General features: G+C 36.9%; 1 protein-coding gene and 1 pseudogene across 3 annotated transcripts in view; both read left to right on the top strand.

Annotated features, from left to right (window-relative positions):
• Positions 1 to 17,194, top strand: part of ADAM10 (ADAM metallopeptidase domain 10) — a 155,795-nt gene that overhangs the window by 57,262 nt on the left and 81,339 nt on the right. For both annotated transcript variants that reach the window (XM_025389931.1, XM_025389930.1), the window contains exons 3-4: positions 11,086 to 11,204; positions 14,154 to 14,312. In XM_025389931.1, coding sequence (XP_025245716.1) covers positions 11,086 to 11,204; positions 14,154 to 14,312 — 278 coding nt within the window. The remainder of the gene's footprint in view (positions 1 to 11,085; positions 11,205 to 14,153; positions 14,313 to 17,194) is intronic.
• On the top strand, positions 428 to 2,763 carry LOC112627562 (annotated as a pseudogene). The gene has a single exon (XR_003120193.1). The product of XR_003120193.1 is annotated as a putative heat shock protein HSP 90-beta 4 (transcript).

Raw genomic sequence — 17,194 nt, 5'->3', positions numbered from 1 at the left:
GTATGTAATAATACATTATTCTAGTTCTGATTCACATTTCTCTGTTGACTAATGATGTTATGTAGGTTTCCATATGCTTGTTTGTCACCTGTATATCTTCTTTGTGAAGTATTTTTTCACATTGTTGACTGTCTTTGAATGATTGTCTTATTATTGATTTGTAAGAGGTTTTAAAAAAGATATTCTGAACAGAAGTTCTTTGTCAGACCATATGTATTGCGAATATTTTCTCCCAGACTGTGGCTTGTTTTTTTTTTTTTTTTAAAACTATTTCTCAGTGGGTGGAAGTTTTAAATTTTTAAGAAGCCCTTTTAATGAAAAAATTTTTTTGTTTTATAGTTTTTGCTTTTGTTTCTTAAGATAGCATTGACTACCAAGGCCATGACAGTTTTCTTCTAGATGTTTCCAGTTATAGTTTTACATGTAAGTCTATATTGCAATTCAAGTTAATTTTTCTTTATGATAGAGGTAAGGGTTAAGGGTAATGTTTTTCACGTGGATATCAAATTTTTAGCGTCACTTTTTGAAAAAACTATCCATTCTTCATTGAATTACCTTGGTCTATATATGTTGAGATCTATTTATATATTCTTAGGTCTTCCATTTCAATAATCTGTCTATATTTTTATGTCACTGTTTGATTATTGTAGCTTTATGGTACATGTGCTAAGCAAGGTCCATTTGTGAGGCAGAATCCATACAGTAATTTGAAGAATGAAATTTTAGTATAAAGAATTAGCTGTTGAGTCGCCCCCATTTAGCCTTGGTGCCATGTGCATTTTGGATACCCAGCCCACCTAGCTCTGTAGTACTTATATAAGCCTTTTCCTTTCAAGATGCCTGAGGTGTACCATGGAGAAGGGGAGGTGGAGACTTTTGCCTTTTAGGCAGAAATTGCCCAACTCATGTCTCTTGTAATCAATACCTTCTATTCCAACAAGGAGATTTTCCTTCAGGAGTTGATCTCTAATGATTCTGATGGCTTAGACAAGATTTGCTATGAGAGCCTGACAGACCCTTCCACGGTGGACGGTGGTAAAGAACTGAAAACTGACATCATCCCCAACCCTCAGGATTACATTCTGACTTTGGTGGACACAGGCATTGGCATGACCAAGGCTGATCTCATAAATAATTTGGGAACCATTGCTAAGTCTGGTACTAAAGCATTTATGGAGGCTTCTCAGTCTGGTGTAGAAATCTTCATAATTGGGCAATTTGGTGTTGGCTTTTATTCTGCCTACCTGGTGGCAGAGAAAGTAGCCATCAAAAAGCACAATGACGAAGAACAGTATTCCTGGGCATCTTCTGCTGGGAGTTCCTTCATTTACTTGTTGACCATGGTGAGCCCATTGGTAAGGATACCAAAGTGATCCTTCACCTTAAAGAAGGTCAGACAGAGTACTTAGAAGAGAGGTGGGTCAAAGAAGTAGTGAAGAAGTACTCTCAGTTTATAGGCTGTCTCATCACCCTTTTTTTGGAGAAGGAACCAGAGAAGGAAATCAGTGATGATGAGGAAGAGAAAGGTGAGAAAGAAGAGGAAGATAAAGATGACAAAGAAAAGCCCAAGATTGAATTCTGAGGTCAGGAGTTCAAGATCAGCCTGGTCAACATGGTGAAACCCCATCTCTACTAAAAATACAAAAATTAGCTGGGCTTGGTGGCACTTGGGAGGCTACTTGGGAGGCTGAGGCGGGAGAATTGCTTGAACCTGGGAGGCGGAGGTTGCAGTGAGCCAAGATCGCCCCACTGCACTGCAGCCTGGGTGACAGAGCAATACTCTGTCTCAAAAAAAAAACAACAAAAAAAAAGAAGAACAAGAAGTGGCTTGAGCTTCTCTGGGCTGGCAGAAGACAAGGAGAATAACTAGAAATTAGATGAGGCATTCTCTAAAATCTCATGGCTTGGAATCCATGAGGACTCCATTAACTGGCGACACCTGTCTGAACTGCTATGGTCTCACACCTTCCAGTCTGGAGATGAGATGATATCTCTGTCAGAGTATGTGTCTTGCGTGAAGGAGGCACAGAAGTCCATCGATGACATCACTGGTGAGTGCAAAGAGCAGGTGGCCAACTCTGCTTTTGTGGAGCAAGTGTGGAAGCAGGGCTTCGAGGTAGTATATATGAGTGAGCCCATTGATGAGTACTGTGTGCAGCAGCTCAAGGAATTTGATGGGGAGAGCCTGGTCTCAGTTACCAAGAAGGGTCTGGAGCTACCTGAGGATGAGGAGGAGAAGAAGAAAATGGAGGAGAACAAGGTAAAGTTTGAGAACTTCTGCAGGCTCGTGAAAGAAATCTTAGATAAGAAGATTGAGAAGGTGACAATCTCCAGTAGACTTGTGTCTTCACTCTGCCACATTGTGACCAGCACCTACGGCTAGATAGCCAATATGAAGTGGATCATGAAAGCCCGGGCGCTTTGGGACAACTCTATCATGGGTTGTATAATGGCTAAAAAGCACTTGGAGATCAACCCCAACCACCCCATCGTGGAGACACTGCAGCAGAAGGCTGAGGCAGACAAGAACAACAAGGCTGTCGGTGACCTAGTGGTGCTGCTGTTTGAAACCACACTGCTGTCTTCTGGCTTCTCCCTTGAGGATCCTCAGGCCCATCCACCTGCATCTACCGCATGATCAAGCTAGGTTAGCTATTGATGAAGATGAGGTGGCAACAGAGGAACTCAGTGTTGCTGTTCCTGATGAGATCCACCTCCCTTGGGGGCGATGAGAATGTGTCTCACAGGGAAGAAGTAGATTAAGAGTTTATACTTGGAAACCTTGTGCCCCATGGCTCCCACTGCAGCTTTGAGTGGTCCTGTCCCACCTGTCTCTTTCTGCTGATGTCTAGTAATTTTTTCTCTCCAGTCCTTGTGTCTAAGGCAGGAAACAAGGGCGTCAAACCCTATTCCCTCCCTACTTTGACAGCAGAATTGGATGTTGTGTATCATGTTTTTTTGTTGTTGTTTATTTTGTTCTGAAATTAAAGAATGCAAAATAAAGAATATGCTGTTTTTATACAGTAAAAAAAAAAAAAAAAACACACAAAGAATTACTGTTTCTGGGGATTAGCAACTAAAAGAGGATGAAGGAAAAAAAAATTCTAAAAAATACCCTAGAGCTGAGAGATATTTACCAAAGAGACAAATTTGGATAGGGATCCTTTCTTTAAAGTTGGTATTCAGAAATTACTGGCAAGGATGTGGCAGCTCATCAGAGAACTTCTTCCCTGGGCCAGAGCTGGTCAACAGTTGGTAGGCTAGTATTGGTGGGTAGGGAACCACCAGTCAAAACTGGCAACAAATTTTGCTGAAGGTTGAGCGCCACAGGGTGTATCACTTGCATGTCTCTGGCAGCTGGAACAGAAGCACCCTGAAACCAGAAAGAAAAGTACTACTTCAGAGCCATCTGTTGACAAAGCTTATCACTAGCTGGCAAAAAGAGAAATGTTTACAGGGTCCAAGAAGGCAGTGAAGTGTAGATTAGGAGGAACCCGGAGGCAATAAATTGATAACTGGCATAATGTCTTGTAATCTGATAGTGTCAGTCATCTTTTTTTTCAGAATTGTTTTGCTATTCTACGTCCTTTGCATTCCCATATACATTTTAGAGTTCCTTCTCAGTTTCTACAATAAAATTTGCTGGGATTTTGATTGAGATTATGTTGAATCTGTAGATTAATTTGGGTACAGTTGACATTCTAATACTGTGGAGTCTTCACATTCATGGACATGATGTCTCTCTCCATTTATTAGGTGGTCTTTAGTTTCCTTCAGAGTGTTTCATTGTTTTCACCAGAGGCATTGAACATCTTGATTCTTAAGTACTATAAAAATGCTATTGTAAATGAGATTGTTTTTTAAATTTCATCTAACAGTGTTTGCTGCTAATACATAACATATTATTTTTTTTTTTTTTGAGACAGAGTCTTGCTCTGTCGCCCAAGCTGGAGTGCAGCGGCATGATCATAGCTCACTGAAGCCCTGATCTCCTGTGCTCAAGAGATCCTCCCACCTCAGCCTCCTGAGTAACTGGGATTACAGCCACACACCACCATGCCTGGCTGATTTTTAAAACTTTTCATAGAGACAAGATCTTGCTATGTTGCCTAGGCTTTTCTCAAACTCATGGGCTCAAGTCATCCTCCTGCCTTGGCCTTCCAAAGTACTGGGATTATAGGTGTGAGCCACCACCCCCAGCCCTACTATTTTATTTTTGTATGTTAGTCTCGTATCATGTTACTTTGTGTTAAACTCATTTATTCTAGTAGATTTTGGGTAGATTTCTTAGGATTTGCTACGTAGAAGATAATATTGTTTGTAAATAAAGGCCGTTTTATTGCTCCATTTCCAAACTGTCTCTTTTATTTATTTTTCTTGGCTTGTTATGGTATCTGTAACATCATATTGAATGTTACAGAGTTGCATAAAAGTGGCAAGTGTGAACATCTTTGCCTTACTCCCAGTCTTAGGGGAGAAGCATTCAGTCTTTCAGTTTTAAGTATGATGTTAACTGGAGTTTGTAGATGCATTTTATCCGGGTAAGGAAGTTCCTGTCTCTTCCTAGTTTGTTGAGAGTTTTATCATGAATGGGTGCTAAAATTTGTTAGATGCTTTTTCTGTACCTAATGAGATGATTTTGTGGCTTTTGTCCCCTTTGCATGTGGTGAATTACATTGATGATTTTAGAATGTTAAACCAGCCTCTTATTACTGGAATCAACTTCTTTTGCTTATGATGTATTGTCCTTTTTATTTATTACTTTGTTCAGTTTTCTAATTTTTGTGTTTATGTTCATAAGGAATATCAGTCTTTTTTTTTTTTTGATCTGTCTTTGGTTTTAGGATTAGGGTAATGTGAGCCACATAAAATGAGTTGAGTACTCTTCCCTTCTCTTAAAATAGTTTTATAGGACATCAGGGGAACCATCTGGCCCTGGTATTTTCCTTGTGGAAAGGCTTTAAATCGTGAATTCATTTTATTCAGTAGAAAGGGGCTTATTCAGATTTTCTATATTTTGTGATAGTTTTCTTAATTTCTACCTTTTAAGGAGTTTATTTTATCTAAGTGATTGAATTTATTTTCATTATGCTCATAATATTACTTTATTACTCTTAATATCTACAGTACTATAATGATGTTTTCTTTTCCATTCTTCATTGACAATGTATTTTTGAATGATCTTTTTTGAGTATAGAATTTGGATTGACATTGTTTTTCTTTCAGCATTAAAAAAGTTACTCCAATAATTTCTAGCTTGCATTATTATTATTATTATTATTATTATTATTATTGAGACAGAGTCTGTCACCCACGTTGGAGTGCAATGGCGTGATCTCAGCTCACTGCAACCTCCGTCTCCTGGGTTCAAGCAATTCTGCATCATCCTGCCAAGTAGCTGGGACTGCAGATGCATGCCACCATGCCCGGCTAATTTTTTGTATTTTAGTAGAGACGGGCTTTCACCATGTTGCCCAGGCTGGTCTTGAACTCCTGAGCTCAGGCAGTCTGCCCGCCTTGGCCTCCCAAAGTGCTAGGATTACAGGCATGAGCCACCACACCCGGCCTGCTTACGTTATTTCTAATGTTAAATCAGCGGTCATTCTGCATATAATCAGTCTCTTTTTGATGGATTTTAAGATTTTCTCTTTAACACTGATTTTCAGCAGTGACGGTGGTGTGTCTTGTGGGTTTTTCTTTGTGTATATCTTTCTTGGTGTTTGTTGAGCTTCTTAGACTTGTGTTTAGAGTTTTATCAATTTGGAAGTTTTTTTATCATTTCATCAAAATTTTTTTTTTTCCTGTCTCCTCTCCCCTCTTTATTTACTGTTTTATAGGTTACTGAGGCTCTGGTTTTTGTTTTTGTTTTTTTTTAAACTCTTTGTCTCTCTAAACATCAAGTTAGATAGTTTTTGTTCCCTTGTCTTCAAGTTCACTGATATTCTTTCTTGCAGTATCTCATCTCCTCTTAAGTCAGTCCAGTGAGATATATATTTATAATTTTTTTTTCCATTTTAGAAATTACATTTTCCAATTCTGGAAGTTTCCTCCCCTCTCGTCCCTTTCCCTCTCTCCTCCCTTGCCTGTCCCTCCCCTGCCCTCATTCTACAGTTTCTGGTTTCTCCTTATTATGCTTATATTTTCCCCATAGTTCTTTTAACATATTTACAATATAAAGACACTAAATCCTTGTCTGCTAATTCCATTATCTCTCATTCTGAGTTTTTTTTTTTGAACTAATTTTCTTCTTTGTCATATTTCTTTATAGTTAGTGGTTTGGTTTTTTTCTCTTTGGTCTTTTTTTTAATAGTTAGTGGTTTTTAACTGGATATTTCACATTTTGATTAATACTTAGTGTCTCTTTGTTGTTGTTGTTTTAAATTAGAGATGGAGTCTTGCTACATTGCCCAGACTTACTGCAAACTCCTGGGCTCAAGCGATTCTTCCCACCTTGCCCTCACAAAATACTGGGACTACAGGTGTGAGCCACTGTGCCCACCTGTGTCTGGATTTTTAAAAAACTTTTAATTAAAAAATAATTGTAGATTCACAGGAGTTTGTACTGGGAAGTCCTGGACATCTTTCTCCCAGTCTCCCTCAGTGTTCACAATTTGTGTAGCTATATTACAACATCAAAACCAAGAATGATATTGGTACAATGCTTAGAGTTTATGTGGACTTCATCAGTTTTACATGTACATGCATGTGTGTGTGCCTGTGCGTAATTCTGTGCAATTTTGTCTCATGGGTAGTCTTGTGTAATTATCCCTACAATCAAAGATACTCAGTGGTAGCATCACCAGACTCCTTTGTGCTATCCCTTTATGGCCATGTTCATCCCCTCCCCCGTCTGTAATCCTTAACAACCATTAATTGGTTCTCCATCTCCATAATTAGATTATTTCATAATTGTTGCATGAATCATATTATGCAGGTAGTATCTTTTGAGATTGACTTCCCCACTCAGCATAATTTTTTTGAAGTTTGTACAGATTGTTGTGTTTATCAATAGTTTGTTCCTTTTTATTACTATATTCTATCCTATTGTATGGATATACCACAGTTTAACTGTTTGTATTTTTTTAAAAAAAGTATGCAGTTTTGTTTTGTTAGATGGTTGAGCAAGTTGTGGATCAGCTTGACCCTTTTGAGCCTTGTTTTTAAGCTTTGTTAGGATAGGTTTGAAGTAGCTTTTATTCTAGGAATAGTTTGTTCCTATTTCCAGGGAGTGGCTTTTCTGGGTTCTCTATTAAATGACAACAAAGTCTGTCTTCTGTGCTTGATCAGATCTTAGATGTATCCCTGTCTCTTGCAAGATCCATTAGTTGGTCAACTAACAGCTCGCCAATAGTTATTTTTTGGCCTACCTTTGTAGAGTCTCTCTTTATGCATCCATGATAGTATTGAGCCAAAGACTACAGTTGAACACCTGTGCAGATTTCTGGAGTTCTTTCTCATTGTTGCATGTTCCTTTTTTCTTAAATCATAGTCCTTCACTGCTTGTTGTCTGTTGTCTGAAGGCAGTTGTTTCATTTATATAACTGAAAAGTTGTATTTTTCAGGTTGATAGGCAAGTCCAGTAATGGTTTCTCCACCATTGTACGCAACAAAACTTTTTGTTTATTTCCAAGTTAGTAGTTTGAAAGTCAGAATTGATTCATCTGTCCAAAGAGCAGTAGTTTTTGTTTTGTGTCTTAAGGTGTTATTTTAATTTACATTTCATTTTTTGAATAAGAAATATGTTCATATATTTTAAAATGTAAATGGCACAAAAGATATACAATGAGGTATCCTCCCCTCTCTTATTTCCCAGTCACCCACTTTCCATTCTTGTGGACGACCATTGTTATTAATTTATTGTGTATCTGTCAAGAAATTTGATGCACATTCTGATAACGTGTATCTTCCTCAGAAATTCTCTACACAGAACTGTATCTTTCTTTTTTTTTTGTACCTTTTTTTTTTTTTTGAGATGAAATCTCGCTCTGTTGCCCAGGCTGGAGTGCAGTGGCACGATCTCAGCTCACTGCAAGCTCTGCCTCCCCTGGGTTCACGCCATTCTCCTGCCTTAGCCTCCCGAGTAGCTGGGACTACAGGTGCCCGCCACCACACTCAGCTAATTTTTTGTATTTTTAGTAGAGACGGGGTTTCACTGTTTTAGCCAGGATGGTCTTGATCTCCTAACTTCATGCCTCGGCCTCCCAAAGTGCTGGGTTTACAGGCATGAGCCACCACGCCCGGCCTTTCTTTCTTTTCTTTTCTTTTCTTTTTTTTTTTTTACTTAATATTACTTAGAGATCTATGATTTGATTACGTGTAAATATTTTATATGTTTTTCAACTTTGTAGTATACAGTTATATGGATATACCCATAAATACGATTATGTACCATAAGTAAGTTAACTAGTTCTGTTGTTATTAATCATTTACTGTTTCAAACAGTGCTAACGTGAATAATCGTTCTGGGATATTTTCCAGCACCAGCACCCATTTCTCTGATTCTCCGGACACCAAGTGGGTGTTCAACAATTCAGTGTAATTCAGTTCTCACAGTAAATATCTGGAGCTAGTGCAGACCCAACAGCTAAAGGGCCCATTCCTACAACACTGCTTTCCACTTCAGACACCATTTTTAAGTCCTGGGCCACCTCTATTTCTGACCACCTGCTATAAATTGGGGGTTCCCTCAACCTCCTCCTAAGGTTAGCTAATTTGTTAACCTGGCTGACAGAACTCAGGAAAACAGTTTACTTACTCTTGCTGATTTTATTATAAAGGATACAACTCACGATCAGCTAAATGGAAGAGATGCATGGGAATGTGGGAGGCAGTGCAGTTTCTATGTGCTCTCTTGGTGCACTACCCTCCAATCAACTCAGGGTGTTCACCAGCCCTGGAAGCTGATCCGATCTCATTGTTTAAGAGTTTCTATAGTTTAATCTCCTGTCTTTCCCACCTCACTTTCTGGGGTGGAGTCAGTGGCTAGGGCTGAAATTCCAGTGCTCTTATAATTTGATCTTTCTGGTGACCAGCTGTATTCCAAGGTCACCTAGGGGACCCACTCTAAGTCACCGCATTAGCATAAACTCAGATGTGAGTGAAATAGACTCATTATGAATAAGAGTGAAGAGACACCTATCACTGAGGATATTCCAAGGGTTTTAGTAGCTCTGTGCCAGGAACTGGGGACAAAGGTTAAAAAGATTTGGCCCTCTACATCTGTGGATTCAGTCAGCCTTGGATTGAAAATAATTCGCATGGTAGCATCTGTACTGAACATGTACAGAATTTCTTTTTTGTCATTATTCCCTAAACAATACAGTATAAGAACTATTTACATAGAATATACACTGTATGAGGTATTATGAGTAATTTTGAGATGATTTAAAATATATAGGAGGATGTGTATATACAAATACTGTACCATTTTGTATAAGGGACTTGAGTATTTGTAGAATTTGGTATCCTTGGGGGTCTTGTAACCAATCCCCCGTGGATACTGAGGGACGACTTTATATTTCTTTCTCTTTTTTTTTTTTTTTTTTGAGACAGAGCCTCACTTTGTCACCCAGGCTGGAATACAGTGGTATGATCTTGGCTCACTGCAACCTACCCCTCCCAGGTTCAAGCAGTTCTCCTGCCTCAGCCTCCCCAGTAGCTGGAACTGGAGGTGCAAGCCACCATGCCTGGCTAAATTTTGTATTCTTAGTAGAGACAGGGTTTCATCATGTTGGCCAGGCTGGTCTTGAACTCCTGATCTCAGGTGATCCACCCGCCTCAGCCTCCCAAAGTTCTGGGATTACAGTCGTGAGCCACTGCACTTGGCTCGACTTTATATTTCTTATGCCACATTCTTTGTAGTATGGAAGTCATTTCACTTATGTGCAAGTATATATAAGATAAATTTCTAGAAGTGGAATTCTTGTATCAAAGGCTATGTGCATTTGTAATTTGGATTTTTTAAACCCGTTTTCCCGCCATATTGTACAAATTTATTCATGTCACAAATGTGTGAAGTGACTGTATGTTTCCCCATACAACTTAATGTGTTACAAATTTTTATTATTTAAAAAAACAAGGTTCTTATAGTACTCTGGAAAACATATATATGTAAAAAAAGAACATAATAATTTGTTGTAATTGTCAAAAAAATTGAGTAGAAATTCCATTATGTTCAGACTTCTATAGCAATTGTAAAAGACTTGATACACTTTTAAGAGTTGAGTAATGTTAGCTAATTTGTTGCCATTTTATCATATATCTCCAATGTGCCAGGTACTGTGTTATGACTTTATATACATTATAATCTCTAATATTTAAAGTAATTTTACAAGATATATAGAATTTATTACCTTTATTTCACAGACAGGAATCTGAGCTAGTAAATTCTAGGCTTAAGATTTGATTCCAATTTGATTCTAAATTCTAGATTTTTGTCGTATCTTCAATTAATTTTACTTCAGTATTTTGATCTTTCCCTTTTTTTATGTAGAGGAGTAAAATTCCTCTGATTTCAGCCATTATCCTGGTCTTTCGGGGTTCCCAAATTGAATTTAGGAAGATTTATGTTATTTGCAACAATTAGAAGCCCCAGGGTAAAACAAAGAGCATACACACTTGTCTTTCTGAGAAGAGATGTTAAATACCCAATATATATTGCTGCTTTCGTATATACTTTCTTATTTGACTTGTAGAAAGTAGGGGAGAATAGCAAAGCTACAGAATTACTAGAGAGAGAAGACAGGCAGTGGTAAATAATAGTAATTGGGTCAGGAAGCCTGTTTTAGTCTCCAAGTAACTCAGTTGCTCTTTGAATATCTTGTTTTACTATGTGAGAATCACTCTATAGGCATTTGTTTTTAATATCCTAGACAGCAATTTATCTTATTAGAGTCCTACCACAGCTACTAAGTTGACTTTTAGAGCAGAATCTTTATTTAAAAATCTTGGTCAGTCAGCATATTTCACAAATAGACAAATTTCATAACAGTCCACATTTTGTAGACTTTTAAAAATAAAAAATAATTGTTTAAAATTTGGATCTTTTTAATTTCAGTTTTTCCCCCTTCCCATCCCATTTTACAGACATTTCAACCTACGAATGAAGAGGGACACTTCCCTTTTCAGTGATGAATTTAAAGTAGAAACATCAAATAAAGTACTTGATTATGATACCTCTCATATTTACACTGGACATATTTATGGTAAGTTGGACCTAACAGAACCCTTTTCTTTCATTTTTTTTTTCTACACAAAGATACTTATTTTGAAGTGTAAGCAGATATTTCAGAAAAGGTTATAAATCCAGAGGAGATTGAAGTCATCATGAAGGGTCTTTGAGAAATGAAGTAATGTTTGAACCTATCTTTACATGTATGTTTAATAGTGAATTATGAAATATCTGGCTTCTGAAAGGTATGAAATTTTGACTCAGTACCTTTAAACTATTAGAATTTTTAAAAATTTTAATGACTTCTGTAATTTTCTGATTTTCCAAGTAAGAAATTAATAGTAACTTTGCTGTGTTTTATAAGAAAACAGGAAAAGTCTAAAAAGAAGCAGTAAAGATTATCTTAGCCGAAGATAATGTAACAAAGTTATCTGTAGGAAAGTCCTCCCAAGGCTCTTCTTCCTCAGAATCTATTTGCTTTATTCACAGTTCTAACAAATTTCTCTTACTGCATCAAATTAAAAGTGCATATTGGGGAGCGTCAGTGGCACACTTAACCCAATAGAAAGTTACATCTACTAGCAGTGTTGAAAGAACAGAACAATTATAGAAATCATAAAAAAGCTTAAAAAATGAAAATCTTCTGGGGGCGTTGAAGAGAGGCAAAGTGTCATTGTTTTGTAACTGTATATTAATAAGTATTCAAGATGATTCTCAGTTAAGACGGTGTTGAACTTTTTGAGATTATTTCTACGCGAGTGGTTTCTACTGAAAATAATAACGTGAAAAATTAAGTGCTTAAAGAATTTTTTCTCATTTTTTGATTGTGCCAGATGAGTCATTTCTATACTTAAACTTTCTCATTTGTAGAATAAACCTAATAAATTCTTTAGCTTTTTTGTACTCTTACAATTCTGTAACCAAAATAAAGCATTTTTCATCAGTAGATTTTCAATGTCAAACCTTAGTGTTCTATTATCTTCTTGATTATTTATCTTGCTGGGCAAATAACTTAGTAGTTCCTGCCCTTTTTTGCTAGGTGATGAGATCAAGAAAAGTACAAGGCTGTAAATGAGTTTGCAGATAAAAATCATGTTATTTAGGTCAGGCATGGTAGCACTCACACCTGTAATCCCAGTGCTTTGGGAGTCTGAGGCAGGAGGATTGCTTAAGACCTGGAGTTTGCGACCAGCCTGGGCAATATAGTGAGACCTTTTCTCTAAAAAACGTAAAAAAAATTAGTTGTGGTGGCAAACCCGTAGTTTCAGTTAGATGGGAGGCTGAAGTGGGATGATTGCTGAGCCCAGGAGGCTGAGGCTACAGTGAGCTATGATTGTGCCACTGCACTATAGCCTGAGCGATAGACAGAGCCCCTGTTTCTTTATTTAAAAAAAAAAAAAAAAGTACTTAAAATACCAGTGTCTTGGGCTCTTACCTCCAGTCTATGACTAATGCAAAGGCAACTAATTAATGTTATTCTACAACTTAGAAATTGTGGAAGGCCTGATTTTTATTTTAATGAGAGAATTGTAATGGGTAAATTAAGATTTAAAGCCCTCTCCCTCTACTTTCACCCTTTATGTCATTTGATTTTGGTGCTCACCTTTTCGTTGTGATTATATTAAAAACGAAAAGTACCTTTTTTCCTATTATTTCCTTTCACTGGAGAAGTATAATTGATGGGATAGTATTACAAATTTTTGTCCTATATCTTTAAAAGTACTGTTGGTATAGTTTTGTTCAAAGTTCCTCTGAAATATTTGACACTGTTTTGTTTAAAAGTGTATTTGTAGGCTGGGCATGGTGCCTCACGCCTGTAATCCCAGCACTTTAGGAGGCCGCTTTAGGAGGCCGAGGCAGGTGGATTGTTTGAGCCCAGGAGTTCCAGACAAGCCTGGGAAGCATAGCAAGGCCCCGTCTCTATCAAAAATACAAAAATTAGCTGGAGATGGTGGTGCATGCCTGTAGTTCCAGCTACTAGGGAGGCAGAGGTGGGAGGAATGCCTGAGCCCAGGAGGTTGAGGCTGCACAGAGCCATGAGCTTGTGTCACTGTACTCCAGCCTGGGTGACAGAGCAAGACCTTGTCTCAAAAGCAAAACAAAACAAAACAAAACACAAAACCCCTAAGCATAGCGCAGAAGCCAAAAGGCCTGGCCCATTTGCAATGTATCGGATGGGAAAGGAGGTTTTTTTCTTGTGGTACCTGTAGCAAAATTTTCAAAAGATGCTTTGAATGTCTTTATTCTGAAAGTGTATATTTTATCAGTAGGTTTGCCTGCTTTCTTTTAAGTTTAAATTAATTTAACTATTAATTGTTTTGTTTTGTTTGTTTTGTTTTGTTTTGTTTTGAGACAAGGTCTTGCTCTTGTCACTCAGGCTGGAGTTCAGTGGTGCCATGTCAGCTCACAGCAACCTCCATCCACCACCAGGGTTCAAGTGATTCTTCTGCCCCAGCCTCCTTAGTAGCTGGACTTACAGGCGTGTGCCACCAGGCCCAGCTAATGTTTTCTGTGTTTTTAGTAGAGACAGGGTTTCACTATGTTAGCTAGGCTGGTCTCGAACTCCTGGCCTTGAGTGATCTGCCCGCCTCGGACCCCCAAAGTGCTGGGATTATAGGTGTGAACCACACTGTGCCGGGCCAATTTACAATTGTTGATGACTATTGCATACATGCTAGGCACTGAGCTAGATGCAAGGAATGTGGTTGGTAACAAGGCAGATACTCTATTTTTCATTGCTGTTATTAGTAGTTGTATATGTTTTAACTAAATACCAGTTGCTGTTCACATTTCACATTCTGCTTAATATATTTTATGTGAAAATTTCCATGGTAAATTTATATTCAGGAATTAACAATATATATGTGTATATATGTATGCATGTGTGTATATATACACACACACGTATATACGCATATATATGAACAAATTTAACATTCATGTGCAAATTAAATTGTCAAGAATTTGTTGCTTTCATTAATAGGTGAAGAAGGAAGTTTTAGCCATGGGTCTGTTATTGATGGAAGATTTGAAGGATTCATCCAGACTCGTGGTGGCACATTTTATGTTGAGCCAGCAGAGAGATATATTAAAGACCGAACTCTGCCATTTCACTCTGTCATTTATCATGAAGATGATATTAGTAAGTACTTAAATTTTATCAAGTAGCCTTTTTCAAAAGGCATATAATAGTTAAAACTATGTGGAGACAAATGAAGCATTAGCTGTTGTCTTTCCTGAGTTACTAATCAGGCTAGAACATAGTTTTTACTAGCAATTGCTATTTAAGGAATAGTAGATATATGTAATGAGGCAATTTCCTTGTCAATCCATTGCCAGTACTACTTCGTTGATATGACACAACTAATTCTGTTTGAACTGTGAGAGTCAACCAAATCTGACTGAACTGGAAATTGTATATTTTGACATCAGCCAGTCTGTGTAATGCTAATACCTTTGTGTATGTGGCCTACTGAAGGTAGAAGAGCATCATTACTTCTTATGTAAATTTCAGTGTGGGTATTTGTGTAGTATTTAAGGAATATTTTAGGTATTTTTGAAATTTTTAAGTCCATTGAGTATTTCTTTTTAGAATCTTAAAGTAATGACTTGACCTTAAGAGTCCAACTTTATCATGGATTTTGTTCTCTGCCATCTTTATATGATAATATTTTTCTGTTTTAAGAATAGAAAATGTATTTAGACTTTACCTTTTAATTATATTGTCCGTATATCCACAGTTATCCAGTTACTGGAAATGCTTCTTTGAAGTACCACAGAAATACATTTCTCTAATTTATATAGCTCTTAAATACCCATTTATTATTTTTTGACTGTAATTAGACTAGTCTCTCAATTTTTGCCTACTTTCCTAACTTGGCAGCTTCTTCCTACGTAAGTTTTCCTTTGCATAGACAGGAATTTATTGTCAATGATTTTATTCTCACCTCTAGTAATACACTGACAAGCATTAACCATTTTGACTTTTTGCTCCATCAGCTCTGACAGTTTCTGTACTTCATCTGTCCAACTGCTCATTATCTCTGCTGCTAGATTACTATAGAAAATAGCATATGTATTCTAGGTAGGATGCATTTATGATTTTTAGCTACTTGTTAAATCATAAGCTTATCAGTGCTCCTTGCCTGTATTTTCATTCATCTCTATTTGATTCCTTTTCCAGTTTTAACTCCTGGTATTTCAAACTCTACCTTTCTTTTCAAGCTCTAAGCTATCATTCTCCTTCATAAGTAGGAATATGCATTCCTTTGCTTTCTTTTCTTTCTGCTGACAAAATTATTATTTACCTAGTTTATGTCTTGCTTTGTAATTTTCTTAGTAATTTAACCTTTTTTTGCAAGGTTACCTCCCCTGTCAGGGTATGTAAGTTCTCCAGATATAGTTTCTGTTTCTTTTGCTCCTTTAATATTCCAGGTATAATTTGTCTGTGCAGCAGGCTTTTCATAAATACTTAATGAAATACTGGAATATTTTTCTAGAATGTTTTATCAAAATCAAGTAAAACCTTTTGAGGAAGGAAGGAGAGGAAAAGAGTAATCTGTCAGAATATTTTTTCCTTTGTATCATATTGTAATTGTACTTTCTTCATTGCTTTCTACTTCCTATCAGTGCCCTCTACTGTATTTGTTCTGCCTGTTTTGACTTCGGTTACTGTGCCTGTCTCTCGTTTTCCTTCTTCTGTTATCTACTTGAGTGTAGTTTAAGAATATTATTTTTTCCCACTTTTCTTTATTTCTTGTAATATAATTGTATTTTTCACATATTGCTTCCAACAGTAATTTCCAAATATCTTAATAGGTGTCAATCTTTTTTTTCCCCCAAAGATGATGAGTTAGCTTGGAGGATGAATGACACTGCATGTTACTTGATTTTTTGTTCTTTTTGGCGTTTAAATGCTTTACCATTGATACCAGCTTTTATTTTATACTTGTTTAAGTAAATATATGTTTGTGGTAAGGAGACCTTTTTAACGTTCTTTTTATTATTAAGTATCAATGGTGGTGTTAGAATTTAAAAGCAGCCATCTTTAAGGTGATTTTATTTGTAACTTCTCAGGTAATTGGAATTGTAGGATGTGAGGATGGAAGTACAGAAGGAATAGCCTTAAACAGAGTTTTTAACGTTTACAAATTTAGACAATTGCTTTTGAAAAACTATCTAAAAATCTGTCAAGTGAACCATGGTTTAAGACAAGAAAACATCCATGTATTAGTCTTTTACTCTAAATAGTTGCTATATTTATATTCTATACCATGGTTGGGAAATTCTCTGCAGAGGGACAGATAGTAAATGTTTTTGGCTTTGAGAGCTGTATGTTTTATTGCAGCTACTCAGCTCTGCCATTGTAGCACAAGAACAGCCAAAGAAATACATAAATGAATAAACATGGGCTTTAAAAAAATATTATTTATCTATCTATTTTTTTGGAGACAGAGCATTGCCCTGTTGCCCAGTCTGGAGTGCAGTGGTGTGATCATAGCTCACTATAGCCTCAACCTCCTGAGCTCAAATGATCCTGCTACCTCAGCCCTGTGAGTAGCTGGGACTTCAGGCATAAGCCACGGCTCCCAGTTAGCATGGCTGTTTTTAATAAAACTTCATAGACACTTAAAATTTTAATTTCATATATTTTTCATATGACATAAAATATCATTCTTTTGATTTTTTCTTTAACCATTTAAAAATGTAGAAACTACCCTTAGTTTTCATGTCAAACAAAAACAGATGGGAGGGCTCACTAAATTTAATAATTACTTTAATTGGTTCTTTAAATTCTCTGTGTAGAATATGACAGGTTCTAGAAGTAGTAGCAGGAGCAATAGTAAGAGTAACTATTATGGCTTAATGTATACCTGACACTGTATAAAAATCTTTACTTGCATTATTGAATTGAATTCTCACAATAACCTTATGAGATACTGGCACACCTATTATTCCCACTTTATAGGTGAAGGCTTAAACTGAGGCTTAGAAAACTTTTGTCACTTGATTGTGGACCTCCTG

Source organism: Theropithecus gelada, chromosome 7a, assembly GCF_003255815.1.
Source record: "Theropithecus gelada isolate Dixy chromosome 7a, Tgel_1.0, whole genome shotgun sequence".
Taxonomy (NCBI): domain Eukaryota; kingdom Metazoa; phylum Chordata; class Mammalia; order Primates; family Cercopithecidae; genus Theropithecus; species Theropithecus gelada.
The sequence above is the reverse complement of the archived record's forward strand: the minus strand, read 5'-3'. Positions and strand labels throughout refer to the sequence as shown.